At 61.5% G+C, this 27,143-nt stretch overlaps 19 protein-coding genes across 19 annotated transcripts; 11 read left to right on the forward strand and 8 right to left on the reverse strand.

The window, feature by feature from the left end:
• Positions 1-2: 2 nt before the first annotated feature.
• On the forward strand, positions 3-1,163 carry OT_ostta08g00550 (Peptidase M14, carboxypeptidase A; the record flags this gene model as incomplete). The annotated part of the gene is made up of 2 exons (XM_022983488.1): positions 3-116; positions 219-1,163. The coding sequence occupies 2 exons, from the start codon at positions 3-5 to the stop codon at positions 1,161-1,163; spliced, it is 1,059 nt and encodes a 352-aa protein (XP_022840903.1).
• Positions 1,164-1,471: 308 nt separating this feature from the next.
• OT_ostta08g00560 (Ferritin-like superfamily) lies at positions 1,472-3,037 on the reverse strand (the record flags this gene model as incomplete). Its single annotated transcript, XM_022983489.1, has 4 exons — positions 1,472-2,127; positions 2,257-2,466; positions 2,598-2,671; positions 2,988-3,037. The coding sequence occupies 4 exons, from the start codon at positions 3,035-3,037 to the stop codon at positions 1,472-1,474; spliced, it is 990 nt and encodes a 329-aa protein (XP_022840904.1).
• A 309-nt stretch (positions 3,038-3,346) lies between these two features.
• OT_ostta08g00570 (Ribosomal protein S30) lies at positions 3,347-3,844 on the forward strand (the record flags this gene model as incomplete). The annotated part of the gene is made up of 2 exons (XM_022983490.1): positions 3,347-3,385; positions 3,695-3,844. 2 exons carry the CDS (start codon positions 3,347-3,349, stop codon positions 3,842-3,844), a joined length of 189 nt encoding a protein of 62 aa, XP_022840905.1.
• Positions 3,845-3,859: 15 nt separating this feature from the next.
• OT_ostta08g00580 (S15/NS1, RNA-binding) lies at positions 3,860-4,438 on the forward strand (the record flags this gene model as incomplete). Its single annotated transcript, XM_022983491.1, has 1 exon — positions 3,860-4,438. The coding sequence occupies one exon, from the start codon at positions 3,860-3,862 to the stop codon at positions 4,436-4,438; it is 579 nt and encodes a 192-aa protein (XP_022840906.1).
• Positions 4,439-4,605: 167 nt separating this feature from the next.
• OT_ostta08g00590 (SAP domain) lies at positions 4,606-5,544 on the forward strand (the record flags this gene model as incomplete). Its single annotated transcript, XM_003080579.1, has 1 exon — positions 4,606-5,544. The coding sequence occupies one exon, from the start codon at positions 4,606-4,608 to the stop codon at positions 5,542-5,544; it is 939 nt and encodes a 312-aa protein (XP_003080627.1).
• Positions 5,545-5,604: 60 nt separating this feature from the next.
• On the reverse strand, positions 5,605-5,917 carry OT_ostta08g00600 (unnamed product; the record flags this gene model as incomplete). The annotated part of the gene is made up of 2 exons (XM_022983492.1): positions 5,605-5,856; positions 5,894-5,917. The coding sequence occupies 2 exons, from the start codon at positions 5,915-5,917 to the stop codon at positions 5,605-5,607; spliced, it is 276 nt and encodes a 91-aa protein (XP_022840907.1).
• A 106-nt stretch (positions 5,918-6,023) lies between these two features.
• OT_ostta08g00610 (unnamed product) lies at positions 6,024-6,446 on the forward strand (the record flags this gene model as incomplete). Its single annotated transcript, XM_003080581.1, has 1 exon — positions 6,024-6,446. The coding sequence occupies one exon, from the start codon at positions 6,024-6,026 to the stop codon at positions 6,444-6,446; it is 423 nt and encodes a 140-aa protein (XP_003080629.1).
• Positions 6,447-6,686: 240 nt separating this feature from the next.
• On the reverse strand, positions 6,687-7,135 carry OT_ostta08g00620 (Cytochrome b-c1 complex, subunit 6; the record flags this gene model as incomplete). Its single annotated transcript, XM_022983493.1, has 3 exons — positions 6,687-6,758; positions 6,895-7,036; positions 7,134-7,135. Coding segments are annotated over 3 exons (216 nt in total).
• A 723-nt stretch (positions 7,136-7,858) lies between these two features.
• Positions 7,859-8,290, forward strand: OT_ostta08g00630 (GRIM-19; the record flags this gene model as incomplete). The annotated part of the gene is made up of 1 exon (XM_003080582.1): positions 7,859-8,290. One exon carries the CDS (start codon positions 7,859-7,861, stop codon positions 8,288-8,290), a length of 432 nt encoding a protein of 143 aa, XP_003080630.1.
• A 168-nt stretch (positions 8,291-8,458) lies between these two features.
• OT_ostta08g00640 (EAP30) lies at positions 8,459-9,232 on the forward strand (the record flags this gene model as incomplete). Its single annotated transcript, XM_003080583.2, has 1 exon — positions 8,459-9,232. One exon carries the CDS (start codon positions 8,459-8,461, stop codon positions 9,230-9,232), a length of 774 nt encoding a protein of 257 aa, XP_003080631.2.
• Positions 9,233-9,368: 136 nt separating this feature from the next.
• OT_ostta08g00650 (RNA polymerase II, Rpb4, core) lies at positions 9,369-9,734 on the reverse strand (the record flags this gene model as incomplete). Its single annotated transcript, XM_003080584.1, has 1 exon — positions 9,369-9,734. One exon carries the CDS (start codon positions 9,732-9,734, stop codon positions 9,369-9,371), a length of 366 nt encoding a protein of 121 aa, XP_003080632.1.
• A 117-nt stretch (positions 9,735-9,851) lies between these two features.
• Positions 9,852-11,888, forward strand: OT_ostta08g00660 (Helicase, C-terminal; the record flags this gene model as incomplete). The annotated part of the gene is made up of 1 exon (XM_022983494.1): positions 9,852-11,888. One exon carries the CDS (start codon positions 9,852-9,854, stop codon positions 11,886-11,888), a length of 2,037 nt encoding a protein of 678 aa, XP_022840909.1.
• Positions 11,889-11,958: 70 nt separating this feature from the next.
• Positions 11,959-13,152, reverse strand: OT_ostta08g00670 (unnamed product; the record flags this gene model as incomplete). The annotated part of the gene is made up of 1 exon (XM_022983495.1): positions 11,959-13,152. One exon carries the CDS (start codon positions 13,150-13,152, stop codon positions 11,959-11,961), a length of 1,194 nt encoding a protein of 397 aa, XP_022840910.1.
• Positions 13,153-14,575: 1,423 nt separating this feature from the next.
• OT_ostta08g00680 (Bacterial surface protein 26-residue repeat) lies at positions 14,576-16,555 on the forward strand (the record flags this gene model as incomplete). The annotated part of the gene is made up of 1 exon (XM_003080588.2): positions 14,576-16,555. One exon carries the CDS (start codon positions 14,576-14,578, stop codon positions 16,553-16,555), a length of 1,980 nt encoding a protein of 659 aa, XP_003080636.2.
• A 733-nt stretch (positions 16,556-17,288) lies between these two features.
• Positions 17,289-18,617, forward strand: OT_ostta08g00690 (unnamed product; the record flags this gene model as incomplete). Its single annotated transcript, XM_003080589.2, has 1 exon — positions 17,289-18,617. One exon carries the CDS (start codon positions 17,289-17,291, stop codon positions 18,615-18,617), a length of 1,329 nt encoding a protein of 442 aa, XP_003080637.2.
• A 185-nt stretch (positions 18,618-18,802) lies between these two features.
• Positions 18,803-19,498, forward strand: OT_ostta08g00700 (Protein-L-isoaspartate(D-aspartate) O-methyltransferase; the record flags this gene model as incomplete). Its single annotated transcript, XM_003080590.2, has 1 exon — positions 18,803-19,498. One exon carries the CDS (start codon positions 18,803-18,805, stop codon positions 19,496-19,498), a length of 696 nt encoding a protein of 231 aa, XP_003080638.2.
• A 255-nt stretch (positions 19,499-19,753) lies between these two features.
• OT_ostta08g00710 (Zinc finger, DNA-directed DNA polymerase, family B, alpha) lies at positions 19,754-24,346 on the reverse strand (the record flags this gene model as incomplete). Its single annotated transcript, XM_003080591.1, has 1 exon — positions 19,754-24,346. One exon carries the CDS (start codon positions 24,344-24,346, stop codon positions 19,754-19,756), a length of 4,593 nt encoding a protein of 1,530 aa, XP_003080639.1.
• A 393-nt stretch (positions 24,347-24,739) lies between these two features.
• Positions 24,740-25,603, reverse strand: OT_ostta08g00720 (Protein of unknown function DUF2930; the record flags this gene model as incomplete). Its single annotated transcript, XM_003080592.1, has 1 exon — positions 24,740-25,603. The coding sequence occupies one exon, from the start codon at positions 25,601-25,603 to the stop codon at positions 24,740-24,742; it is 864 nt and encodes a 287-aa protein (XP_003080640.1).
• A 96-nt stretch (positions 25,604-25,699) lies between these two features.
• On the reverse strand, positions 25,700-27,118 carry OT_ostta08g00730 (Major facilitator superfamily domain, general substrate transporter; the record flags this gene model as incomplete). The annotated part of the gene is made up of 1 exon (XM_003080593.2): positions 25,700-27,118. One exon carries the CDS (start codon positions 27,116-27,118, stop codon positions 25,700-25,702), a length of 1,419 nt encoding a protein of 472 aa, XP_003080641.2.
• Between the last annotated feature and the right edge of the window lie 25 nt (positions 27,119-27,143).

Genomic DNA, 27,143 nt, shown 5'->3' on the forward strand with positions numbered 1-27,143 from the left:
CGATGCGCGTGGAACGGTCGCGGGCGCGGGCGTCGGGGTACGCCGCGGGTCTCGACGTCGTCTACGCCTCGCTCGGAGGGCTCGACGGCGCGAAGAGAGGTCTGCGCGTGGTTCTGGTGCGTCGGCGGTCGCGAGATGGAACGATGGCGAGGGGTGGGGCGCGAGGGGAGGACGCGCGGCGCGAGGCGACTGACGACCGGGACGGCGCGCGCGGATAGATTTACGGTGAGCACGGACGAGAGCTCGTGCCCGTGGACGCGGGATTGAGATTTTTGGATGCGTTGGCGGATGGGGAGGACGCGGTGGTGGCGCTGGCGCGAGGGATCGAGGGTGGGGATGAGAGGCGTCTGCGAGAGACGCTTCGAGCGACGACGTTCGCGATCGCGCCGATGGAAAACGAACGCGGACGGGCGATCGTGGAGGGTGGGAACGCGTGCGAGCGGAAAAATGGGCGGGGGGTGGATCCGAATCGTAACTGGGGGGTCGATTGGGGGGTGAAGGCGCCGGATTACGATCCGAAGGAGGAGTTTCCGGGGACGGAGCCGTTCAGCGAGCCAGAGAGTAGGATGCTTCGGGATCTCGTGAAATCTTTCAGGCCGCACGCGGTGGTGAATTGGCACAGTGGTATGTCGGCGATATTCATGCCGTACGATCACGTCGCGCGCGAGCCCACGGGGCCGGGGGCGGAGGCGATGATGCGTTTCGCTCACGTCATCGACGCCGAGCACTGCGACAAAAAGTGTACCCTCGGGTCGGGAGGAAAGGGCGTGGGGTATCTGGCGCACGGAACCGCGACTGATTACATATACGAAAAGATGAAGGTGCCCGTGGTGTACACGTGGGAGATTTACGGCGATGTCGACGCTCCGTACGAAGAGTGCTATCGCGCGTTCAATCCGCTCACGAAAGAGGCGTACGAACGCGTCGTGAACGACTGGGTAGGCGCTCCGGTCACGCTCGTGTCCATGCTCGAGACGCATCCAGACGTGTCTCTCGACAGTTTGAATCTGGCTGACGAATTCGACGCACCCGGTGCGCTGTTTAAGTTTTCCACCGCGCTCCTGTTTGCGTTCGTTGGGATTGTCGTTACGTTGGCGCTTCGGCGCAGACGAGCCAGGCGCGCTTCATCTTCGAGCCGTCTCGCGCCGCTAAGCGCGGTATGAGGTTTACGCACCGGTGGAATCGACGTTTAGACAAGTAGAGCCCTTAGCGCTGCGTTAGGAATTGCAATTAGAAATATATGTCCAGCCACGGGTGAGCGATGGATGCGGATTGTTGCATATTTGCATGATATTCGACATAAACACGTGTCGTTTTCGTCTCGACACACTACCAGAACGACAAATCTCGAGCCCTGCTCGATAAGCTAAAGAAACTCCCCTCTACGCAAAGTGGATGATACATGATGGAATGCGGCGAATTTACCCCTAGTGGGCGACCGCCCTCTGAGACCCAAACTCTTGAATACCATTCAGAAGTCCTCGTCGAGGGAGAAGGCGTTCGCGTTGCCACCTCCGATGGAGTTCATAACACCCGCCTTTTGGTATTCGCCGACGCGCTTCTCGAAGAAGTTGGTCTTGCCTTGGAGCGAGATGAGTTCCATCCAGTCAAACGGGTTCGCCGTGTTGTACTCCTTGGGCATACCAAGGGAGGTGAACAAGTGGTCGGCGACGTATTCAATGTAGTCGCTCATCATACCGGCGTTCATACCAACGAGCGCGCACGGAAGAGAGTCGCACACGAACTCCTTCTCGATCTCAACCGCTTCGGTGACAATCTTACGCACGACTTCTTCGTCCGGCTTGTTGTTGAGCATTTGGTATAAGAGGCAAGCAAAGTCACGGTGCAAGCCCTCATCGCGAGAGATGAGCTCGTTGGAGAAGGTCAAACCCGGCATAAGACCGCGCTTCTTAAGCCAGTAGATGGAGCAGAACGAACCAGAGAAGAAGATACCCTCAATGCACGCGAACGCCAGCAGACGCTCGGCAAACGAGTCGCTGGAGTCAATCCACTTCAACGCCCAGTCAGCCTTCTTCTTAACGCATGGGATGGTCTCGATAGCGCGGAACAAGTGGCTCTTCTCGGCCGGATCCTTGACGTACTGGTCGATCAACAAGGAATACATTTCTGCGAGGAGTGAAAACGCGAGCTAGCTGTCAGTGAACCGGGTTCAAAAGTTCAAATTTCCTCGCCGCCGAGGCGGCGAGAGTCGCGCGATCGAGCGCTGCGAATCCCATCGTAAACTCTTGAACGCACCGGAGTGAATGTTCTCAATCGCGATTTGGAAACCATAGAACGCGCGAGCTTCCGGGATTTGAACCTCTCCCATGAAGCGCACGCCAAGGTTTTCGAGCACGATACCGTCCGACGCCGCAAAGAACGCGAGCACGTGGGTGACGAAGTGCTTCTCGTCCTTGGTGAGACTTTCCCAGTGCTTCATGTCGTCAGAGAGATCGACTTCCTCGGCTGCGATGGCGCACGAAGGATGTATTCGTCAGTAATCATTCGCGTTCTCGCGTCGCTTTTGCGCGCGCAGTCGCGCGCGCGTCATCTTCTCAACATTCTTGCCCACCCTCATTCGCTTCGCTCGCACGCACCGGTCCAGAACGACGCCTCAGCCTTCTTGTACATCTCCCACACCTGCGGGTACTTGATGGGGAACATCGTAAACCTACGCGAACGAAAAACCTCGCACTCAGTCCCTCGGTTCGAACCAACGGCTCTCAAACGCGCGACGTCATCCAAAATCACCCCCCCCACGCGCCCCTCGGAGACCATCACCGCGACGCGACGCGCGATGGGCCCAAGCAATTTCCACCCCATCGCCCCCTTCCCGCCGCCCCCCCCGCGCCGCTCGCCCGCGTCGCGGCCGTCGCGCGGGACACAATTCGGGCACCGCCGTTTGAAATTCGAACGTTCCCGCCCCGTCGCCCGTCCGCGTCCGCGCGCCCCCCCCCCGTCGCCCCCCCCCGCGCCCGTCGACGCACCGTTGATCGTTCGCATCGAGCAAGGGCTCGGCGAGCGCGCGCGGGGCCATGTCGATCGCGAGACGTCGAGCGCGCGCGTGTGCCGCGGACGCGCGCGATGGATGTCGAGCCCCTCGACCGCGGGCGCGCGGGCGGTGCCGTTTTTTACCATCACGGGGTACGTCACGGGTCACGACCGGTCGATGGGCCATCGCACGTCGATGGCGCGATTGAGAAAACATACCTCGCGACGCACGGGGAATACGCGTGATTGAGACGATCGGACGCGTGACGCCGAGCCCGCGCGTCGAGGGCGCGCGCGCGAGGGGCGGGGGCGACGGCGCGATCGGCCACTCTCCGGCGCGCGTGCACGCTACGACATGGGAAAGGTTCACGGTTCGCTCGCTCGCGCTGGTAAAGTACGTATCGCGCGACGCGGCGACGGGCGCGCGCGCGCGACGGGGAGATGGATTCGCGCGGATTCGCGCGTTAGGGCTTCACGACGGCGCGGTCGCGGATCGTCGGTGGATGTGGGATCGTCGCGACGCGCGTGAGGGGTGAAGACGTGTGTGGAGTCGGTGTGGACGTGCGTTGGAATCGTATGCGTCGTTTGGAGGCGGTGTGCGCGATTCCGTGTCGTCGCACGCGACGCACGGAGGGAGTGAAAGAATAGGAGCGATTAGGGCGAGAGCAGAGACTGACCGACGCGCGCGTTCTTCACCCCTTAGGTTCGTGGTCAAACCCCGAAGGTCGCGAAGCAAGAAAAGAAGAAGCAACCGAAGGGTCGCGCGTTCCAACGCATCAAGTACATCCGCCGCTTCGTGAACATCGTCGTCGGTGCCGGCAAGAAGCGCTCGCCGAACTCCAACCAAGCGTAAGCGAACACAGGCGCCATGAGCGGTGTTTTCGGGAAGCGTTTGAGAAGTGCGGCGACGCGGTCGTTCGCTGTTAGTAATTTGGAGAGTTTTAGAGGAGGGTTGATGAGTAGTGAGCTAGCCAACCGGTGGGCGCCAGCAGCAGGTTGGGCGAGGTCGTTTTTCACGTCCTCGTCCAAGCGCTCGGGCGACGCCTCCGAAGGTGGGTCGAGCCGAATTTCCCTGGATTTGAACCAACGGTCCGGGGAGATCAAGCCAGAGCTGGTAAAAAAGTATCTGAGCGAGGCCTTGATGTCGAGGACGGAGCTGAACAAGCGCGCGCTCGCGAGTGAGCGAGCCGCGTTTGCTCGCGACGAACATGACACGGGGTCAAGCGAAGTACAAATTGCCTCGCTGACCATGCGAATCAAGCACATGACGGAGCACTTGCGTGAACATAACAAGGACACGCACAGTCGTCGTGGGTTGATGGCCATGCTCGAGCGAAGGAAGAAACTTTTGAAGTATCTTCGTCGCACGGATGGCGATAGGTACGCTGATACGATTTTACGACTTGGCTTGAAGGACCGTTCATTCGTTGACGACAAGTATGCGTGACTTTATTTCGCGATTACGTTGTTACACGAGAGTTCTGCGAACCCATAATTTGATATCATCCCTCGTTTTGCTCTTTCCTCGACGACGCGCACGTCCGACGCTGAGACGCCTGGAACGCGTCAAACGCGCGCGCATCACAGCTCGCCTTCCCGTACGCCCTGCGAGTCATGACCGTTCTCGCCGGTCGCATAGTCCAACTCGCCGCTCGTCGTGCCAGCTCTCTCACCGCCCGAGCGACGTCGTCGACGTCGCAATCGTCCGTCAAGAGCGCTCGAGCGCTCGTCAACAATCGAACCGTTACTCGCCGAGCATCTAGTTCTGACGCTAGCACCTCGCCGGACGTCGTACTCGGCTCGTGGATCGTCGTCGGATGCGACTCCGATGGTAACGGCGCTCTATGCGTGCTCACGGGCCCGTCCGTGGGCGCTATCGAGCGAGTGATCGTTCGGGACAACCCGACGCGGACAGAGCTGGTGAACGGTCGCGCGCGACCGCGGTTGGATCCGGAGGCGATGACCTCGGTCGTTCGATCGCTCGGCGTGCCGAAAGGGACGACGGTATACCTGGAGGAGGGTGGGGTCGAGTTTGGATTCAGCGCGCAGACGGCGTTCGTGCAGGGATATAACTTTGGTCTGTGGCGAGGTGTCTTCGCGGCAGCCGAGCTGGAGGTGCGCGTGGTCAAACCGCAGGCGTGGAAGGCGGCGATGGGGCTCAAATCTAAGGAGAGTACCAAGGATGATTCCATTGCGATGGCAAAAACGCTCTTTCCCGAGATTGCGCACGAGTTGAAGCGGAAGAAGGATCACGGCAGGGCGGAGTCACTGCTCATCGCCGCGTACGGGCACGTCGCCAACGGAGGCGCCTCGGCGGACGTCGAGGATGAGATCTGCGCCCGTGTTCGCGCCGCCCTCGCCGACCGAGGTCTTGTTCGCGACGAGGGCGGGGCGCTACCGTATTTCGGGCCGTATTTCGGTATGACTGGGGAGGAGTTGCGCACCGAGCTCAAGCGCCGCGGCGCCAAGGTGAGCGGGAACAAGCAAGAGTTAATCTTACGCCTAGAGACGAACGACGAGGAGACCAAGGCACGTCAGAGTGAGACCGCCTAATAGAAACACGTTATTATTACACCCACGACGAAACCTTCCGACGACGCGCGCGACGTCGCTTTACGCGTCCTCGTCCGCGTTCGTCCCGAGTCGCTCTCTCAGTCGGAAAATCTCTTTATCCCTCGCTCGAACCTCCTTAAACGCCCAAACCATCGGCGCGAGCAAGAACACGGACCCAATCACGCTCGGGAGCCCGATCGGGACGTACTTCGTCCCGAGCGTCACGCACATCGCGCCCCAAGGCGCGCACGATGAGATGAAGTCATCGCTCGTCAGCGTCGCTCCCATGTACTCCACAACCTTCGTCGACGCCTCGTTCGTCACGCGCGCGCGCGCGCGAGGTCGACGCGCGCGTTCTCCACGTCTTCGCCATCGCACGGGCGATGAAATCGATGGAACGGCGCGCGAGCGCGGCATGCGTGCGACGCTCTGAGACCAACCAATCGCCGCACTCGGCGACGCCGAGCGCGTGAGGCGCGATGAACGCGTGGTGCCTGGGCGCGCGACGACGACCGACGCACGACGGTGGGTCGGACGGCGACGCCGAGCGAACGAAAGCGCACGCGAGCGCGTCGTCGAGGCGAGAGGCTGGAGATCATCCACCGGAACACGTGCACGCGTCGTACGCGCGGGACGGGTTCAAGGATGAGAAGCACGAGCTCGAACATCGAAGAGGAACACGACGCGCGAGGTTGTGCATCGTGTTGATGTGCGTGGTGTTGCTCGCGCTCGCGATGACGCGACCGATGTACGCGCCGTACATCGACGTGTTCGAGTCGCGGGACGAGAAGACCGCGGCGCCGCCGACGAAGTCGCCGCCGCCGCCGCCGACGACGACGACGGACGAGGGAAGGAGCGGGCGAGGAGAGGAAAAACATAGGAAATTCGGGTGGTTCGGGTGATTCGTGAAGAGCGGCGTCGCGATCGGGAGTCGACGCGCTCGGGAATTCGAGGGAGCTCGAAGTATTAGTAGCTTTGGTCCTCGTACGAACACCGGCGGTCCCGCACTCGCGGTTCCGGTAGTCGTACGCCAGTAGTCTTGTGATATCGACGACACCCCGTCGTCTCGATCAAAATCTCGGCGCGAGGCGTTTGATTCGCATCGTTTAACATTAAACGTCGAGCGCGCGCGCGCCAGCCCCCTACACGGTTCTCTCCATGATTTCCTTCTTCGCGCACTCGTCCACGCACTTGTACATATCAAAGTATTGTCCCTGCGTCATCGCACCACCGCTCGTCCGTCGTCAGTCGCGCGTCGCCCGCGCCCGTCCGGCGCGTCTCGCGCGTCCCGTTCGTCGCCCGCGTCTCGCCCGCCCGACGCCTCCACCCCCCCATCATCATCGCGCGTACCGTGCAGTGCGCCTCTCCCGTCTCGTCGCTCTCGATCCGCGTCGCGCACGCCTCGTACGCCCGCACGAACGCCTCGCACTTGGGCGCGCACGCCGTCTCCACCTCGAGCTTGTGATCGACCGGATCCTCCTCCTCGTCCTCCCTGCGCGATGCGCGCGCGCGCGGCGCCGCGAACGTCAGTCATGCGCGCGCGTCTCCGTCATCGCGCGCGCGTCGCCCGTCTCGCCCCGAACGCGTACATCGTCGGCGTCGTCGTCGGTGGAGTGCGGTCGAGACGCGGATTCGGGCGTGGGGTGGGAACGTGCTCGAGTCGTGAGTCGTGAGTCGTGAGTCACGACGTCACGACGCACGACGCACGACTCATGACTCGTGACTCGTGACTCGTGACCGAGGACGCGCACACATCGGACGGATTTTGACTCGTCGCCGGCATGGGTGCGCACACCTTTTCTTGAGGATCGGCCACGTATTGTATGGGTAAACAGTATGGTGGGGGTACTCCCATTGGTGTTTTACCGGTCACGTGATGCGTATCACCGTCACCATCAGAACAAAAAGAATACGCCGTACGTACACGCACTACGCGAGCACGATCTCCATCGCGACCTCGTGCTGTCCCCACCTGCGTTGGGTAAAATCTGCATCACCTTCTACATCACCACCCGAAACGAGGTGATTTGAATCACCTTCACCACCGTTCGACGGTGATTTACCCAACCTAGGTCCCCACGCGAGACCACGCGTGGTGTGACATAGCGCACGCGGGTGTGTTATACACGTCGCCCACCCCGCGCGCGCGGACGCGCGTGGACGACCGCGTGGACGATCGCGCGCGTCGCCCCAGAGCGCGCGCGCGCGGTGGACCCCCGACGCCGACGCGCGCGATCGCCCTCGAGCGCGCCGGGGCGAGGCGGACGCGCGCGCGGGACGTCGAGCGCGCGCGCGCGATCGCTCGCGGACGATCATGACGGAGGTGGTGACGCGCGGTCAGCGCGGCGTGCGCTCGGTGCGCGACCTGGTGATCGCGCAGGACGGGCCGCCCCCGGGTGGGTACCCGGCGATCCGCTACGGACGACGGATCCCGTCCACGGGACCGACGGGGGCGGCGTTGTTGGCGGTGTACGCGGGGATGTTTACGTATGGGTTTTATCAAATCGGCGTCGGGAACGCCGAGCGTCGAGCGCTCAGGGAGGAGAAGACGGAGGCGCGGGCGACGATCGTGCCGTATTTGCAAGCGGAGGAGGATAGACGGTACGCGCGGGCGCGACGGGCGAAGATGGCGGCGGAGGCGGAGATCATGAAGGGGATCGATGGATGGCGCGCGGACGCGCGATTGACCGAGACGCGATGGACGCCGCCGGGGGCGAGCACGCGACCGAGCTTGAGCAAGTCGTGAGGCGATGGGATCGGTGACGCGCGTTCGTCGATCGCGCGTCGCGTTCGGAGACGCGCGCGTGTAAAAAAATGAAAGACTTCTCTCGTTCGCTCGACGCGCCGCGCGCGGTTCGGCTCGACGTCGACGTCCGTCGCGTCCCGCACGTCTCCGCGCGCGCGCGTTCATGACATGCGCAGACGCCCCGGGGTGAGCGCCATCGCGCGTAACGCCGAGCTCGACTCGAAGTTTCGCGAGCTCGCGATCGAGCGCAAGGCTTTCCAGGACCAGGATGACGCGACGCGGTTGCTCGCCTTTACGCGCGCGTTGGAGACGTTCGCCGCGACGCATCGGAAAGCCATCTCCAGCGACGCCGTGTTCCGCGCGAGGTTCCACGCGATGTGCGACGCGATCGGGGTGGACCCGCTCGCGTCGAGGAAGAGCGCGTGGGCTCAGGCGTTGGGCCTCGGCGAGTTTTACGTCGACCTGAGCGTGTGCGCGGCGGAGGCGTGTCTGTCCTCTCGCGACGCCGACGGTGGGGTGTGCGCTCTGGATGAGATCGTTCGACGGGTAAACGAACGACGCGGCGCGTCGGTGAGCGCGGTGAGCGCGGACGACGTGGAGCGAGCGATCGAGTCGTTGTCGGCGCTCGGAGGCGGGTGGCGGGTGAAGACGACGACGGGCGGCGACGGCGTCGGTGAGCGGGGACGGAAGATCGTTCGGAGCGTCCCGATCGAGCTGAGCGACGACGTGAACGAAGCATTAGCGGTGGCGCGGGACGCGAGTCAGGGCTGCGTGACGGCGTCGGAGCTCTCGCTCGCGCGCGCGTGGTCGCTCGCGCGCGCGCGAGACGCGCTCGAGGCGAGCGTCAAGCTCGGCATCGCGCTCGTCGACGATCAGGCCAAGGATAAAAACTTCGAGCGTCTCTACTGGTTTCCCGCCTTTCGCGTCGTCTCGAGCGCGTGAAGACGCGTCGTCATCAGGCTTTACGTCGTCGCGTCCGGCGCGCTCCCAGTCGGCTCCTCCGCCTCGGCGTTGTTACAATACGTGTTCTACCACCTCGCATCCATCCTCGATCTCTCCCATCCGTCCCCGCACTCAATCATAGATACTCCTCGCACAGATGCAAGAGATCATCCACCTCGTCGTCGCTCAACCGTTTCGCGCACGACTCGACGACCGCGTGAATCACCACCCGTTCCCTCGGTTTCAGATTGATCAACTGCACGATCTCCGCCTTCGTCAGTTCCACCGCGTCCACGGCGTCGATGAACGCCTGCACGCGCTCCCGCGCCTGCGCCCCAGCCGGGGACGCCGCGAGCGCGTCGTAGCACTGCAATTCGGTCGGGAACGGGTCGTGCGGCTGCGGGTACGCCGCCGCCCGCGCGCTCGTCCCCGCGCGTTCCCTGAGCAGATCCAGGCACTCGACGTTCGTGAGCAGGCCGCCGGCGAGGGTGACGACGCGCATGTCCCGCGCGCGGTCGTCGCGTCCCCGCACGCGCGCGCGCGGCGTCGATGAATGCGGTGGTTGGTTTCATCTCTCGCGATGTCGCACCGTGAACGACGACGGAGCGCGACGCGCGCGATGGACGACGACGCGGACGACGCGGACGCGGGCGCCGATGACGTGGACCCGCTCGACGCGTTCATGGCGACGTTGGAGACGACGGCTGCGCGCGCGACGACGGCGAAAGCGGCGGCGCGACGAATGGACGCGGACGACGACGCGGACGACGCGTTCGCTCGGTGCGGGATGATGATCGGCGCGCGCGCGCGCGCGGTGGGCGCGCGTGGACGTGCGCGCGCGGTGGACGCGGCGGTGGACGCGGCGGTGGATGGGTGCGATGCGGTGGACGCGGATGGATGGGAAACGGATGGACGGGGAGCGCCGCGGGACGCGTGCGGGACGGTGGATCACGCGTCGATGACGTACGACGCGTACGTTCGAGCGACGTACGTGGTGCCGAAGGAGTTGGCGGAGCTCACGGTGGAGGCGGTGGAGGCGAGACGCGAGGCGTTGGACGTGCGGGTGGACGGCGAGACGCGCGCGCCGGTGGAGCGCTTTGGACAAGGCGGGGCGCTGGACGTCCACGCGATCAGAGCGCTAAAAAGGTTGGGATACGAGACGCCGACGGGGATTCAGGCGCAGTGTATACCGGTGATATGCGGTGGGCGCGACGCGCTCGGGTTGGCGACGACGGGGAGCGGGAAGACGCTCGCGTTTTTGTTACCCGCGTACGCGCAGATTTCCAGACAGCGACCGCTGCGGAAAAAAGAGGGGCCGATGGCGCTCGTTCTCGCGCCCACGCGTGAGCTTGCGACGCAAATCGCGAACGAGGCGAATGCTTTCAATCGCGCGGGCGTTCCCGCTCGATGTTGCGCCATCTTTGGCGGGGCGAGCAAGCACGAGCAGTTGAAGAGACTTCGAGCTGGCGCGGAGATCGTCGTCGCGACGCCCGGACGCTTGATCGACGTCCTTCACGTGAAGAACTCCATCGATTTGCGAAGGGTGACGTATCTCGCTCTGGACGAGGCGGACAGAATGCTGGACATGGGCTTCGAGCGAGCGGTTCTCTCGATTTGTCGAGCTGTTCGTCCGGACGCGCAGCGCGTGATGTTCAGCGCAACGATGCCGCGCAACGTTCGTTGGCTCGTTAACGAGGTACTCGCTGATGATTTTGTCACGATATCTCATGGTCAAGTCGGCACGGCGAACGATGACGTTCGTCAGCTCGTGCACGTGTTCGAGGATGAAGTTCGACGCGCGTTTTGGTTCTTCGAGCGCGTCGGCGACTTCGTCAACGAAGGTCAAACGCTCGTGTTCGTGAGCCAAAAATCAGCCGTCGATGAATTAGTGAAAGACCTGCGAGAGATGCGCGGCGTCAGAGCCGTCGGCTTGCACGGTGATATGGACCAAGCCGAACGACAGAGCGCGATGAAGGCGTTCAAGGGCGAGCAGGCGCACGTGCTCGTGGCCACGGACGTGGCCGCGCGCGGTCTCCACGTGCAGTCCATCAAGACCGTGGTCAACTTACATCCCGCGCGAGATATCTCGACGCACGTGCACAGGATCGGTCGAACCGGGCGCGCGGGCGCTACGGACGGCGTGGCATACACCTTGCTCACGCCTCTCGACTGTTCGCCGAGATTCGCCTCGCAACTCGAGCGCGGTCTGGAAGATTCCGGACAGCAAGTCCCGCTCGATCTCAAAGCCCTCGCGCGAGGATCTTACAACAAGAGACCGAGATCTGACGATCATGGCGAGCCTTTGACACATCGTCATGGCAAAGTGGGCGGACGAGGCGTTGGATTCGTGGGCGCGCGCGCGCCGACGAGCGCTCCGCACGGCGGCGGTCGCGGTGCACGTCCGATACCACGAGAGAACTTCACCGCGGTACCTCCACCGCCTTCGTCGGAAACGAATTTCCGCTCCAAGCAGCACGCAGAGGCGCTTGCGCAAGCGCGCGCGCGCGCGGAGTCCATCGCCGCGCAGCTGGTGCAGCCTCCGCCGCCTCCATCGATTGAAGAGTCATCGTCCGCGGCGTCCGCGGCAATAGCCGCCGCGCGCGCCATAGCGGCCCGACTCACCGCCGCCCACCCGCCGACCGCGGAGGAGCGTTAGTCGCGGACGTAGTAGCATATAGACGCGCCCGATGTACAACATACCAATTACAAACTGATTTTTTACCGCCTCAAAATTGCGATACCGCTCGCTTTCGCTCCTTCTCCGTCTCCAGCGCCTTTCGGACGTGCTTGGAGACTGATATGAATTTCAGAGACTTGTTTTTCGACTCGATTCGAGTCTTTGGCTCGCGCTGCGCGAAAAATTTGTGTCGCGAGTTCGTCGAGCTGCTCTCGCGCACCATCGCACCCGTGTGCGAACTCCTCGACGTGTCCATTCGCGTGAACTTTTCCAACAAGTCCTGGAGCATGCGCGCGCGTCGTGACTCCGCGCTATCGAGCGCACCCTGCGTGCGCTCGACGTTTGCGCGAATTCTTCCCGCGATGGCGGCGTCCGTCTCGCCTCGCATGGATAGAATCTCTCGCATGACGAATTCGTCGTCCCTCTCGATGTCTCGCACCTCGGCACCATCCACCTGGACGAACGACGGTTCGGCGACATCGTCATCATCTTCCGAATCGTCGTCCCAATCTTCGCTCGCGCCGACGTCGTCGTTCGCGTCGTTCGCGTCCGACGCGCTCTCGTCATCGTCGTCATCGTTCGCATCGTCATCCTCGTTCGCGAACTCGCTCCCATGGAACAACCACCCATCGATCGCCTCCTTCTTCGCCCGCGCTTCCGAGTCATCGCTCCCATCCGCGCTCGCCCGCCCGCCCCCGCCGCCCCCGTCGTCTTCGCTCCGCCGCCCGCGCGTCGCCAACCCCAACGCGCGTCTCGCTCGTCTGCACCCCCGCGCGTGTCGCGTCTCCACCTCCCGCATCCACGACTCCCCGATGAACCCCGCGTTCGCACAAAACTCAAACGCTTCCTCGCGCAACACCATCTCTCGCGTCGCGCACCACCCGCCCGCGTGCGCTTTACGAAACGCCCCGCGCGTCGCCGTCGCGTCCCATCCACACAGCGTCGCGACATCGTTCACGCGCGCGCCGACCGCATCATCCGTCCCAGTCGCCGCGCCCACGAGCGCGGCGCCGACGAGCGAGCGGCCGAGCCGTCGCGCGCGCGCCGGCGCCGCCCCCCGCGTCGATCGCGCCGCGGCGAACGCGCACTCGTGCAGCGCCAACGTCCCATCCATCGCGTCCGCGTCCCCCGCCCGCGCGTCGCGCGCGACGACGCGCGCGATCGCCGCCGTCGCGCGATCGTCGTCGTCGTCGTCGTCGTCGTCCGAGCTCGCGCGCGCGCGGTCGCCGCGATCGCGCGCCATGACGCGCGCGCGCGTCGCGATGGCGTCACCCGTCGACCGCCCGTCGCGTTTTACCTTTCGACACCGGTCGATGTCGTGCGCGTTGTACCTTTAGATTTTACCTTTTGATTTTACCTTTCGAGTCAAAAAACACCGCCGGCGCACGTCGCGCGCGACGTCTCGCGCCCACGGTGCGCGCGAAATACGGTGGACCACGTCGTGCGAGACGTCGCGCGCGCGCGCGACGCACCTCGGGCGTCGCGCGTGGGACGTCCGTCGTCGACCGTCGCGGATGCGTCCGGTTCGCCCACGCGTGGACGTCGACGACATCGTCCAAAGGTGCGTCGGAACGTGAAATGTGTCGGAACATCGAAAGGTGTCGAAAGGTGACGCGCGAACGGCGTCGACGCGGTGGATCGATCGCGACGGGGGTGGCTAAATCTCAGGCCGAAGTAACTTTTAGCCACGCCCGACCGGGTCGGCGTCGGATTTTGACTAATCTCCGTAATGGGATTTTGACTAATCTCCGTAATGGTTGTGCACACCTTTTGTTGAGTCATAACCGGCCACGTATTGTATGGGTAAACAGTATGAGGGGCGTACTCCAACTTGTGTTTTACCTCGTACAAATTTCGGCAAGTTTTCGCAACACGCGACATGTGTGCGCGGATAACGCGACGACGAGGCAGCGAGGACGTGCGTCGCGATGAACAGTTATAGATACATGCATGTTACATCAGATTCATCCAGTTTCTGTGGCATACGACGGACATAGCGACGTCCTCACGCAGTTCCTTGCGCTCTGGTACTCCACCCCAAGCTCTCAAGAAACCACGTCTAAACCCTAACTAAACCCTACATAGGGTTTAGGTGTCTATTTCTCGCGAGTGTTCTACGCGCACAAGCGATCGACGTGTCACTTTCATCCGCGTTTCGGGCTTCAGAAAAGACTTTGAACGCCTCGTGTTGTTCATCGTATCCACTTAACTGTGGTGTCAGCGTGTATTGCACGCGCTGTGCATGTGCCATCAACCCTAACTAGGGTTTGGTTAGGGTTTATCTAGGGTTTGGGCAGGAGTCAAGGTGTCTCCTCACGGCTCTGTCAGAGTGAGGTTGTTCTGCCTATTACATTCGACTGAGCAATTTCTTCTCGTGAGAACGTCAATGATCCGATAGTGTGTGATGGATACTACGTGTGGCAAATCGCGACGCGCGTCCTCCCTGCCTCGTCGTCGCGTAAAACACAAGTTGGAGTACCCCCCTCATACTGTTTGCCCATACAATACGTGGCCGGTTATGACTCAACAAAAGGTGTGCACAACCGTTACGGAGATTAGACACCCCCCCCCCCTTCCCCGGGCGTCGATCGCGTTCCCAGGCGTCGCGCGCGTGGACGACGCGACAGAGCCGCGCGCGCGTTCGAGCGCGCGAAGAGACGAACGACATGAACGATGTATCGCGCGTGATCGGGGCCGGGGGCGACGCGGGCGCGACGTACGAAGGACGCGCGCGACGCCGGGGTGGATCACACGCGATCGTCGCGATCGTCGCGTGCGCGCTCGCGCTCGGCGCCGAACGCGCGAACGCCGCGGACGGCGTTTTTACGACTAAAAGTGATCTCAAAACTGCTCTCGCAAATTCCAGCAGTTCTTGCACCGGGGGCTACACCGCGTGCAGGCACGGGTTGATCCCGATCGCGGACTGGGACGTGAGCGCGGTGACCGACATGGGGGGGCTGTTTATGCATGACTATCAATTTCGTTCATTCAACGCGAATATCTCCGCCTGGAACACCGCGAGCGTGACAAACATGGGGGAGATGTTCGCTGGCGCGTCCACGTTCAACCAAGACATCGGCGCGTGGAACACCGCGAGCGTGAAAAACATGACGGAGATGTTCAATGGCGCATTCACGTTCAACCAAGACATCGGCGCGTGGAACACCTCGAGCGTGACAAACATGGGGAAGATGTTCGCTGTCGCGTTCGCGTTCAACCAAGACATGGGCGCGTGGAACACCTCGAGCGTGACAAACATGTATGAGATGTTCTCCAGTGCGGCGGCGTTCAACCAAAGCATCTCCGCCTGGAACACCGCGAGCGTGACACGCATGGACGGGATGTTCAAGAATGCGGCGGCGTTCAACCAAGACATCTCCGCCTGGAACACCACGAGCGTGACACGCATGGGTTACATGTTCTACAAAGCGGCGGCGTTCAACCAAAACATCTCCGCCTGGAACACCGCGAAAGTGACAAACATGGACGGGATGTTCTACAAAGCGGCGGCGTTCAACCAAGACATCTCCGCCTGGAACACCGCGAGCGTGACAAACATGATTTACATGTTCAGAGAAGCGGCGGCGTTCAACCAAGACATCTCCGCCTGGAACACCGCGAAAGTGACAAACATGATTCACATGTTCAGAGAAGCGGCGGCGTTCAACCAAGACATCTCCGCCTGGAACACCGCGAGCGTGACAAACATGTATGAGATGTTCTCCAGTGCGGCGGCGTTCAACCAAGACATCTCCGCCTGGAACACCGCGAGCGTGACAAACATGGGTTACATGTTCTCCAATGCGACGGCGTTCAACGCGAACATCTCCGCCTGGAACACCTCGAAAGTGACAAACATGTACGCGATGTTCTACATTGCGGCGGCGTTCAACCAAGACATCTCCGCCTGGAACACCGCGAGCGTGACAAACATGGGCGGGATGTTCGCCAGTACAGCGGCGTTCAACCAAGACATCTCCGCGTGGAACACCGCGAGCGTGACAAACATGTACGCGATGTTCTACATTGCGGCGGCGTTCAACCAAGACATCTCCGCCTGGAACACCACGAGCGTGACGAGCATGAAAGAGATGTTCACCCGTGCGGCGGCGTTCAACGCGAACATCTCCGCCTGGAACACCGCGAAAGTGACGAGCATGGAGTCCATGTTCTCCAATGCGGCGGCGTTCAACCAAGACATATCCGCCTGGAACACCGCGAAAGTGACAACCATGGACTCGATGTTCTACAACGCGACAGCGTTCAACCAAGACATCTCCGCCTGGAACACCGCGAGCGTGACAAACATGGCGGAGATGTTCTCCAATGCGACGGCGTTCAACCAAGACATCACGGGTTGGAACTCATCCAGCCTCTCGTCCTCTTCTGACATGTTCAATGGCGCGACAGCGTGGCTCGCTCGCTACATGAAGTCTAACAGCAGCGATACCTCGTTCGACGGCCCTGCGAACACCTGGCGCATGATACCGAGTCCACCGCCGCAGCCGAGTCCACCGCCGCAGCCGAGTCCACCGCCGCAGCCGAGCCCGCCGCAGCCGAGCCCGCCGCAGCCGAGCGGGACGAGCCGTCTCACGCGTACCTTCACATCCGTCGCTCTCGTCGCGGGCTTTCTCATGCTTTACTAACCAACTTACTCGCGCGAAAACGCTGCGAGAGGCGTCACCTCATCCAGGCTTGCGTCAATGCAGCGCCTGATGACGACGATCCACGACGGAAAGACAATCGAAAATGTCCTCATGCTCGACGACGCAGATATCTGTTTCGAAACACGTTGCACATAATGCCTAATAGTAATAATATCGGTGCAAGGTACCAGGTACACCAAGTGACGGCCATAGGCACACTCGACGCGGCGCTCGGTTGAAGGCGCTGCGAAACCATACGCCTGTCGCGTTTTACCTTTCGACACCGGTCGATGTCGTGCGCGTTGTACCTTTGGATTTTACCTTTTGATTTTACGGTACCTTTCAACGCACCGGATGAATCACCCGTCGGGCGTCACCCGTCGACCGCCCGTCGCGTTTTACCTTTCGACACCGGTCGATGTCGTTCGCGTTGTACCTTTAGATTTTACCTTTAGATTTTACGGTACCTTTCAACGCACCGGATGAATCACCCGTCGGGCGTCACCCGTCGACCGCCCGTCGCGTTTTACCTTTCGACACCGGTCGATGTCGTTCGCGTTGTACCTTTAGATTTTACCTTTAGATTTTACGGTACCTTTCAACGCACCGGATGAATCACCCGTCGGGCGTCACCCGTCGCCGCGCGCGCGACGTCGACGCGCGCGATCGTCGCCCGACGCGCCGTCGCGTGATCGTTGACGCGTCGTCGTCGTCGCGCGGAGGCGCGCGCGCGATGGCGACGACGATGATGCGTGGAAATGATGACGTCGACGCGGTGCGGCGTCGACGCTGGGGCGTCGCCGCGCCCGTCGCGTCGTCGGACGCGACGGCGACGGCGCACAGAGGGTTCGTCAATCACGCCGCGGCGGTGGAGGATCCGGGGGAGTGCGCGCGGGGGGGACGGCGTGGGGTGCTCGCGCGATGGACGGGCGGCGGCGGCGACGACGGCGGCGACGACGACGCGCGCGCGCGAGCGCCGGGCGGGGCGACGTGTCATAATCGATTCATCCACGGCCGAGGGGCGAGGGACCCGTTCGCGCCGGCGAGCGCGAGCGCGCGTTTGATGGAGACGTCGGGGACCGGGGACGCGCACGGCGCGGGCGCGGGCGAGAGGGTCGGCGGCGCGGGCGAGGCGAGGGAAGCGCCGTTCGCGCGAGCGGGACGGGGGCGACGGTTGGTCGAGGGCGTGGATTGTACGCGCGCGGTGACGTATGCGTACGATCGAGGGCGAGGGATGTGGACGGCGCGGGTGGCGGACGGCGACGCGGCGGATGTCGGATTCGAGCGCGCGGCGCGCGGCGACGTCGACGACGCGGCGCGCGACGGCTCGAACGCGACAGAGGTGACGGATAACGGTGGAGACATCGATGATGATGACGAAGAAGGAGTGGAGATGCGCGCGCGCGCGCGCGAGGCGCGCGTGCGTCTGTATCAGGCGCCGTACGAAGCGGCTGAGCGGATTTTTGCCGAGACGCGCGCGCGGCGCGAGCCTCGCGTGGCGCGCGTCGTCGCGTCGTCGCGCCGTCACGTCCACGTCGTCAACGATTCGTACGACGCGCACGCGTCGACGTCGCTCGACCAACGCTCGATGGATAAGGAGATGGAGGACTCGGAGGAAGAGTCGACTTCGACGATTTGGATTCCAGTCGCGCGAGAGGACGGGGCGAGGTTCTGGATCGAAGCCGCCGCCGACGTGAGTCCCACGGAGCAGCTCGCGTCGTGGTGTCGCGGCGATGTCCCGTGGCCGACCGCGCGGGCGCTCGATTTGGGGAAGGATCGAACCGGTCTTCCTCGCGGCGCGCCCGGTCCGGCGATCGAGGACGCCGACGCAATCGCGTCCATCCAACTCCACCTTCGTCGCTTACACGAAGAGAACGTTCGCGCCGCCGCGACCGCCGCCGAAGTCACCGCGGCCACCGAGAGTGCGCCGCCGAGGTCGCTCACGCCGAGTGAACACCTCGACCTGCTCCGCCAGCTCGCTTTGGCTCGATCGGAGCGGGACAGACTCCGCGACAAACTTCGCGCGCTCGGCCACGTCGACGACGCCGACGACCTCTCGTGACTACGCTCCATAAAGTCATCCACGATGAAGTTATCCACCCACGCGTGGACGCACGAGCACCGATTGTTGTACACTGCATCGAAACATGCAACCGCAGCGTCGTCGCGTCGCGACGCCCGCACATGCTGACTCGCCCCGCGTCGTCTCGCGCGTTCACCCGCCGAGCCCTCATCTCCGCCTCCGCGATGGCCTGGCGCTCGCACGGCGTGGATAACCAAGACCTCGTTCGCGCCTTGACCGCGAACGCCATCGTCCGCCATAAACGCGTCAAGGAGGCCATGTTACTCGTCGACCGAGGTCGTTACGTTCCCAAGAATGAAATGCAATCCGCGTACGAAGACCGCCCGCTCGCGATCGGGCACGGCGCGACGATATCCGCGCCGCACATGCACGCGGCGTGTTTGGAACTCCTGGAGACGCGCGTGCGAGCGGGCTCGCGGGTGCTGGACGTCGGAAGTGGGACCGGGTATCTCAGCGCGTGCTTGGCGTCGATGGCGAGCGAACGAGGCGAAGTGGTCGGCGTCGAACACATAGAGGAGTTAGTCGAGACGTCGATCGAGAACGTGCGAGCGGATGGAAAGAGTGCGTGGTTGGCGAACGGGCGGTTGACGTTGCGATGTGGAGACGGGCGGTTGGGGTATCCGGAGAAGGCGCCGTACGACGCGATTCACGTCGGCGCGGCTTCGAGGGAGGTTCCGAGGGCGCTGATCGATCAGTTGGCGATCGGTGGACGGTTGGTGATACCGGTCGGGGATGAGGGTGGGCAGGCGCTCATGGTGATCGATAAGCTCGAGGACGGCAGTCTGATGAAGAAGATGGAGATGGGGGTCGTGTACGTACCGCTCACAGATCGCGAGAGCCAACTCAAGCGCTGGTTTTGATCCTTTAGATTTTTGGTACCGCTTTTCTCACTTTTCTCAGAGGGTGTGTACCATTAGCGCGTGACGAGTGCACATTCGCGGTGCATTCATCCGATGTTCTGAGAAATTTCAGCACCGGCAACGAAGTACACAAGACCGATCAGGCACTTGTCGACGCCGATCAAATCGAAAAGTCGGCGAGTTTTGACGCGGCTACGGTAGAGACGACAAACGCGGTTTCGGAATTTGGAAACATCCGATGACTCTTAAAAACTACTACACGCTACCGACTCGGAACAGTTCGCTCAAGGCGATCCACTTGTAACTCGACTTATCCATGATCTTGTCCAAGGCTTCATTCGCCGCTGTCAGAGATTTCTCCAGTTCTGTCCCGGCGAGGAATGTTTTGCGCTGCTCGTCATCCGTCATGCCCCGTTTCGCGTCCTCGATAGACAGCAACTTTTTATAAAACAGCAACTGATTGTACAGCTTTTCCTCCGGCACCGTCTTTTCCATCGTGCCCGTGGACATGGGATCCGCGCTGAGCGTACCCGTGAGCGCCGCGTTGGTGTGATGTACGCGAAGCGCAATGTTATGCGTCTCCGTCCTGTCAACGTCGTCGTTCGATCTCAGTGGAGCGGCGTAAAACTCTTTGATTCGCGCACGTGCGGCGAGAATGACTTGGTTCGTCAAAGACGCGCCACTGACGAATTTCTTGGTTGATTTGCCCTGCGTCGCTGGAGTGTTCTCCTTATCAGCATCGGGCGTCGGCGGCGCCAGAGCTTCGTTGACGTGCAGCTTGCCGTCGGCGACCTCACGCACGCCTCGGAATGGGAACTCAACGCCATCGCTCGTTCGCAACAAGAGAGGCGCACAATCGTGGAAGCGCTCTTGGTCGTCCAACCCGAACACACCGCCGCCTGAGCCGTCGTCGAGGTCGTCCTCGCGCGACTGAGACTTGAACTTGTTCGAATCCATTCCGAGGCACTCCGCCATCTTTGCCCCATCCGTCTCCTCGATCGGTGCGCACAGACGACTTATCACTGGATGAACCTGCTGAGACAGATAGTAGTGCAAATCAATCTTCAAATTGCGCTCCTTCACTTCGTCTGGGTGATAGGCCCGCTCAGCGAGTCCCTTGCCCCCGGTAGCGCCAGCTTTGCCAGAGGCGATGTCCTCAAGGGACGCATCGCTCTCCATGGCTATTATATAAGGCACCGTCTCGCCAGCTCGAACGCCGTCTTGCTTGCCTGCCTCGAGACGACGCTTCGCGACCATGACATGCGGCTGGTGCTTGGCATCCGGGTACTCTTCGACGGCCTTGGTGAGCTGCTTCGTGATAATGTACTTATCCAGTGGAACGCGGTTCGCGACCATCTCCACGCGAATTTCTCGCAGTAAATCGTGAATGGCGGTCACGCGCTCTTCGAGCTCGCCATCAACCTCAAGAAGCTCTTCAAGCGTCTGCTTACCGATTTCCTTGACGAGAGGTGCCCAATCACGTCGAACGATGTCGAGACCCTTCATTTCAAGCTCTGTCATCTTAGTTCCGTTCGGTCCGTTCACGACCTTCATTGCGGCGTACTTCTTCTTCTTAAGGAGTAACATAGATCTGAACGCGTAATCTTCCTCAAGAACCAGCTTACGATACTCGCGGTTAACGAAACGAATCAGTTTGTTACCAGCGGCTCGCGCTTGATCGAGATTCTTTGTCCCCGTGTTCACCATGATGGAGTCCGTGTCCCCGTAAATGACGTCGAGATCGCACTTTTGCCGCGCAAGATCCACCGTGTGCTGAAGGATAGTTCGGCCTTGCGACGTGATAAGAGCGGCAATGGCCTCAGCATAGAATCGAGACTGACTGAAACCCAAGCAGCCGTACATGGAGTTTGCCGTGAGCTTGAGCGCGAGCTGACGCAGATCGTACTGCTTCTTCCGCGCCGGATCGCTTTCCTTCGCCATAAGCCCCTTGACATCCTTGCGGCTTCGTACGATGCTGGCGATAACCGCCGGTAAAACGGCGAAGTCTTTGTCATTCGATACCGACGGAGGAAGTTGGATCGTGGGGTCGTCACCGTCGTTGAAGTGTCGCTTCACCGTCGTGTAGCAAATGTTGTACTCTTGAATGATCGACGGGTACAACGATTGGTAATCCAATACGAGGACAAAATCGTCATACAAACCTTTCTTTGGTTCGAGCACGAGACCACCAGCGTATGATGGCCCCTTTTTACCACCGTCGTCTTCTTCGTCACCATTCACCGCCGCGACGCGACGACGCTCCTTAGAGCTCAAACGGTCGGGCAGGATATGCTTGCGCTTGTGGAACTCATGCAGCAAGAGGTACTCAACTCGCTGCGCGCGTGTGTGACCGAGCGTCTTACTCCACAGGTTACCGGCGATGTTCGACAACTGCTTCGTCAAGGGGATGACCTCCATCTTGAACATCAGATGCAAACTCAGCTTTGCGTCGATTTCGGTGCACTTGATCAGGTGCATAAGCGATTGCGTTTGCATGTAGTGGTTCGGAATCTCTGCACCCGCTATCTCCTCGCGACGAACATTGAGCTGCGTCTGAGAGAGTGACGAGAGCGTGTACGAAACCTCCTTACCCAACAAATCTTTTGCGCTAAGATAAGTGTCTGCCAATAAACGTCCGGTGATGCACTGCATGGCACCGAGGGACGCGCCGCCGCCGTACGCACCACCGGATCCGTTAATATTCGGCATTCTTGTGCGCTTCATGCGCCCGATGCGACTCCAGTGACCAATCTTGTTCGCCTGGAAACGTCTCAGCAAAACGTCCAGATTGAAGCCCCCAATGTTGTGGCCCACGATAACATCCGGATCGAGCTGATGCAACTTGGCAAGGAGAAAATTGAGAAGACCGAGCTCGTTGTTTTGACTGGAGAGAACGACCGTGCCAGTGCGCTTCGCGACTACGTTGGTGCTGTTTTCATTCGCCACGGCGTTTTGCCATCCCTGCGGAAGCTCCAATCCATCGAGTTTGCGCACGACACTGAAGTGTCGGACGCCCTGCCTGATTTGTTGCGGCGCTGTCGTACCTTCGCAATCCACGTCGCGAATGTACTGCACCGACGCAAGGGCGATCTCATTCACATTCGTCTGATGGTTAACGATCGTCTGCAGGTTCAGCGAGGCGACGGTGAGCTTCGGCGCAGATCGAGTCGCCGCCTCATTAGACGCCGGTCGCACGCCCTTGTGCGCGTGTGGTATCGACATCTCGAGCTTGCACCATGACTTTTGCTTTTCTGACGGCACGATGCTCGCACCGTGCAAAGAAATCCAGCTCGGACCCTTTAACTTGGACTTGAGCGTCAATAGTTCAAGCATGGGCGCTTGAGTACCCATCATGGCGATGAAATTTGTACCCTTGAGGTCGCTCGGGAACGCTGACTGCGTCGCGGGCGTCTTCACCTTGAGCACGAAGAGCGATCCGTGTGGAATGTCCTTGCGTTCGAAGCAGTAATGTCTGCGCACGATAGTGATCTTCGAGTTTTCAATCCCGCGTTTCTTCAAGAGTTCCTTGATCTCGGCTCGCAAAGCACCAGATTTCGGGACAAGCCGCTTCATGAGATCAGCCTTTGCTTTTTGAGCGGCGACTTTTGCCTCTTCCAACTTATCGGCGTCAGTGCAGGTTTTGAACTTGCGCCGCGCTTCGTCCATCTTGTCTGCTAATTCCATGAGCTCGTCATCTGGATCATCAAACGTCGACGCGGTCGGGATAACGTACATGCAGCGTTCCATGTTTTGAACCACCGCGCAAGCGCTGATTGTCTCCGCTCCAGGCTCGCTCGATACCGGCACGCGACCGAAGAGGAACACCGTCCCAGGACTCTCGCGCTCTTCGTGCGCATCCATGAAGAAGAATGGAATCGACCCATCCGCATCTTTCGGTAGTTCGACGCCGTTGAACGTCACCGGTGCGGCGTCTTGCGTAATCGTGGCCAAGTCCTCTTCATGTTCGTCTTCGTCGAGCGTTTTCAAAATGGACTGCGGCGCGGGCGGTTGAACCGCCTTGGCAATTTCGACGGACTTGTAGTTTGGCTCATCGGTGTCTATGGGATCTACCTCCGGCATGGCTTCGTCAAGATCGACGTCGTTATCGTCGTCATCGAACCCCCCGATGTCGCCCTGTGGAGCTGGTTCGTCTTCCTCAGTTTCAAACCGTACAGACTTCTTCGCTGGAGACGGATCCGCCTTCACCGGCGATCTCACGTTCGCCGCGGCTGCGGTCGCCTGCGCAATCTTTCGCGGTGATCGTCGAGGTGCCACCGGTGCCGTTGCAGCAACTGGCGCAGCCCGTCTCGCCAGTACGGTCGCCGGTGTGGATGCATTGAACATGTCCACCTCCGCGAAAATATCCTCCAAGATGGCGTCCGCATCCGCGTCCGCAGCGACCTCATCCAGCTTCTTCTTCTTCTGTACCCCACCGAGGAGCATCCCGGCGTTACCCTTCGCCTTTGCGTTTGCCTTCGCCGCCTTCTCATCCGCCGTCGCCTTCGCCTTCTTCTCCGTCGCCTTCGCTCCCTTCGCCTTTGGTGCATCCTCTTCGTCGTCCGAATAGTTTGGATTCGCTGTCGTCCAATCTTCCTCCTCCCCGAGATCGTCGTACCCCTCTCCGGCATCGTTCACCACAAAATCGACCCCGGCCTCTCTCCGCTTCGCCACGAGCGCCCTGTACGCGTCTTCATCGAGCTCATCGTACACGTTTTCAATCGCGTCCGCCTCGTCCGCCGCCTCATCGATCCGACTTCGCTTCTTATCGCCCTCTCTCTGTTCACGCAATCTCGCCGTGAGCTCCAACGCCTTCGCCGCCTTCGACGATCTCGCGCGTCGATCGCTCATCGCCCGCAACGCGTTCGATCAAAGACGGAGACCGTCGACGAGCTCTGACGATTTCGAATTCGAATTCAATCCACACGTCTCTCGCGTCGACGCGTGCGTCTCTCACGTCGCGCGCGGGCCGGTGTGCGCCGCGACGTCGATCGCACCGCGGACGGCGCGCGATCGCGGTTCGAACGAGCCCCGGGTCGTCGACGCGCGTCGTCGTGTGCGGGCACGAGGGACGGATCACGATCGATCGAGCGACAGACGTCTTTTTAAAAATTTGAATTTCCACGCGGCGCCCGCGCGGAGCTCCGAGTCGTCGACGGTCCAACCCGAGGGAGAAAAGGAGTGGTCGATCGACGAACGATGTCGGGTGAAAACATGAATAAGATCGAGTGCGATTCGCGGTGATCAGGAGAGACCGCGGTCGAGGGCGACGTCGAGCTTTTGCGCGACGGCGGCGAACCAGCGCTGGTCTCGCGGAGTCAAACCGCGTTGCGTGCGAGAGCCGATCACGAGCACGGCGCCGTCGCCGATCGGACGCACGCACACAGCCTGAGTGTTCACCGGAAAGAAAGATTCGAACTCGACGCGACCCGGGAACAGGATGAGATTCGCCAGGTAGTTCGGTTCGCCTTTCGTCGCCGCGGCGGCGCAAATGGGTCCCAGCGTCACGTCTGCGCGTAAAACCTCGGGATTGCCCAACGCGTTCGCCCCGATCCCGGCTTGCATCACGCGTTCACCGCTCGATGTAAAAACAGCCATCACATCGCAATTCGTCGCTCTTCTCGCGGTGTCCCACGTCCACGCCAACTCCTCTCGCAACTCGGCGCTCGCGCGTTCCGTCACGTACGGCGTCTCGATCGACGCCCCCACTAAATCCACCACGTTCGGCGCTCGAGGTTTCAACGCGATCCACGTGAACCCGGTCAATATCAACGTCGCCGCCATGACCAGCCCCAACACGTCCGCTCGACTCTGCGCGCTCGACGCGTCCGCCACCGGAGCCGTCCCGCTCAGCGCGCGATTCACCAACAACGCCATCCCGAGCGTGGCCCCGTACCCCGCCGGGGACGCGCGTAAGACGTCATCGATCGTGAGCGTCCCCGGCCCCTCGTCCTCTGGCTCGTTCGACGACGCGCGCGCGCGCGAGGACGTTCGCGGTGCGGTTCGCGCCGAAGCGTGACGCTCTCGACGCCGTCGTCTCGCGCTCGTCGACGGAACGGCGCTCGCGCGCGCGCGGGCGTCGAGGGAGAGTGCGATCACGGTCACCATCGCGAGCGGCGAACGTGGATTCGACGCGCGATGAAGTGCGGGACCGCTGCGGGCGAGAGAGAAGTGAAACAATGCGCTTTTACACGACGCGACGCGTCATAAGAGCCTGTCGTGGACGTGTGAATCGTCCGCGGTGACGACCTCGGTGGTGGTTTCGTCGGCGTCGTCGGCACCGGCGATGCGACTTCGATCGACGGCGCGCGCGGCGAGGAGCGAAGCCGAGTGCATGCCGGAAGCGGCGGCGATGAATAAGAGCGTAAAGGCGGCGCAGACGTCGCGCCAACGCTCGGGCGTGGGATCGCCGTTCATCTCCAACACGTGTCCGAACACCGGCGGAGTCGGGACATCGCCCAAGACGTGAATGACGACGGTGGTCATTGAGCACGCAAGCGGGCGGAGTCGAGGCGAGACGCTCCGGAGGATCACGACGTTCACGGGCGCCTGAAGGGCGAACGCGAACGTTTGGCCCATCATCAACATCGCGATGAACGCGACGAACGACTTGCACGCGAACGCGATCTCCAGGAACATGAAGCCCGCGAGTGCAGCAATCGCAGATGTGCGCAGCGCCGTCGTCATCGAGCTCCCATGTGCGTCGACGTACCAACCGCCGAGAAGCGTTCCAGCGATGCCGCTCACCACGGTGACGCCTCCGAGGATCATGTCTGCCCTTGTGCTCGTGTGAAGGTAATCCTTGAATATCGCATACCCAGCCTTGGGTCCCCACACCGCGTAGACGCCGATGACGGCGGTGTACGCCGCGTAAGCGAGCACGGTGCACACGTAAACGTCTCGCGAAAACAACTCTCGTAAATCTGTCGCCAACTCTCGCGATTTCGATCCGAACGTGTGACGCGCGGTGACAACATCGTTTTCATTCGCACCATCTTCGATCCCGCCTCTAAAAGACGACGTCACCGGTGCCAGACCGAAGTATGCCGCCGCGGGAACCGCCGTGAGCGCGTTCAATCCAAACGCCCATCGCCACCCAAGCGTCGATGCGATCCCACCCCCCAGAGCGATACCACTCGCCACCCCCATGGGAACACACGCGTAGAACATCGCCAACCACACTGTTTTCCTCCCAACCGGCGCGTGATCATCGATGAACGGCGCCGCGAGCGCGACGAAGGATGCCTCCCCTAAACCGACCAGACATCGAAACGCGAACATCGTCCCGTACGTCCGCGCCGTCGCGCACCCGAACTCACCGATCGCGTACGCCCCCAACCCGATCGCGATCAATCGATACCCGCTGTAATCGTTCGCAGCGCTCGCAAATATCGGTGATCCGACCAATAAACCACACATGAACGCTGCCGTGAGAGCTCCGTACTCGGCGTACGAGCAACCGAGCGCGCCTTGCATCCCGCTCCCGCCCTCTGCACCGTTCGTCCCTCTCGGCGTCCCGCTCACCGCCGCGCTCGACATCACGCCTCGGTCGGCGTACACTAAGATCGCGGTGAAGCATAACGAACGCAGGACGGCGCCGCGTTCGCTCACAGAAAAGTTCATTTTTTACGCCGTCTCCTTCGACTGT

This window comes from Ostreococcus tauri (assembly GCF_000214015.3).
Source record: "Ostreococcus tauri WGS project CAID00000000 data, contig chromosome 08, whole genome shotgun sequence".
NCBI lineage: Eukaryota > Viridiplantae > Chlorophyta > Mamiellophyceae > Mamiellales > Bathycoccaceae > Ostreococcus > Ostreococcus tauri.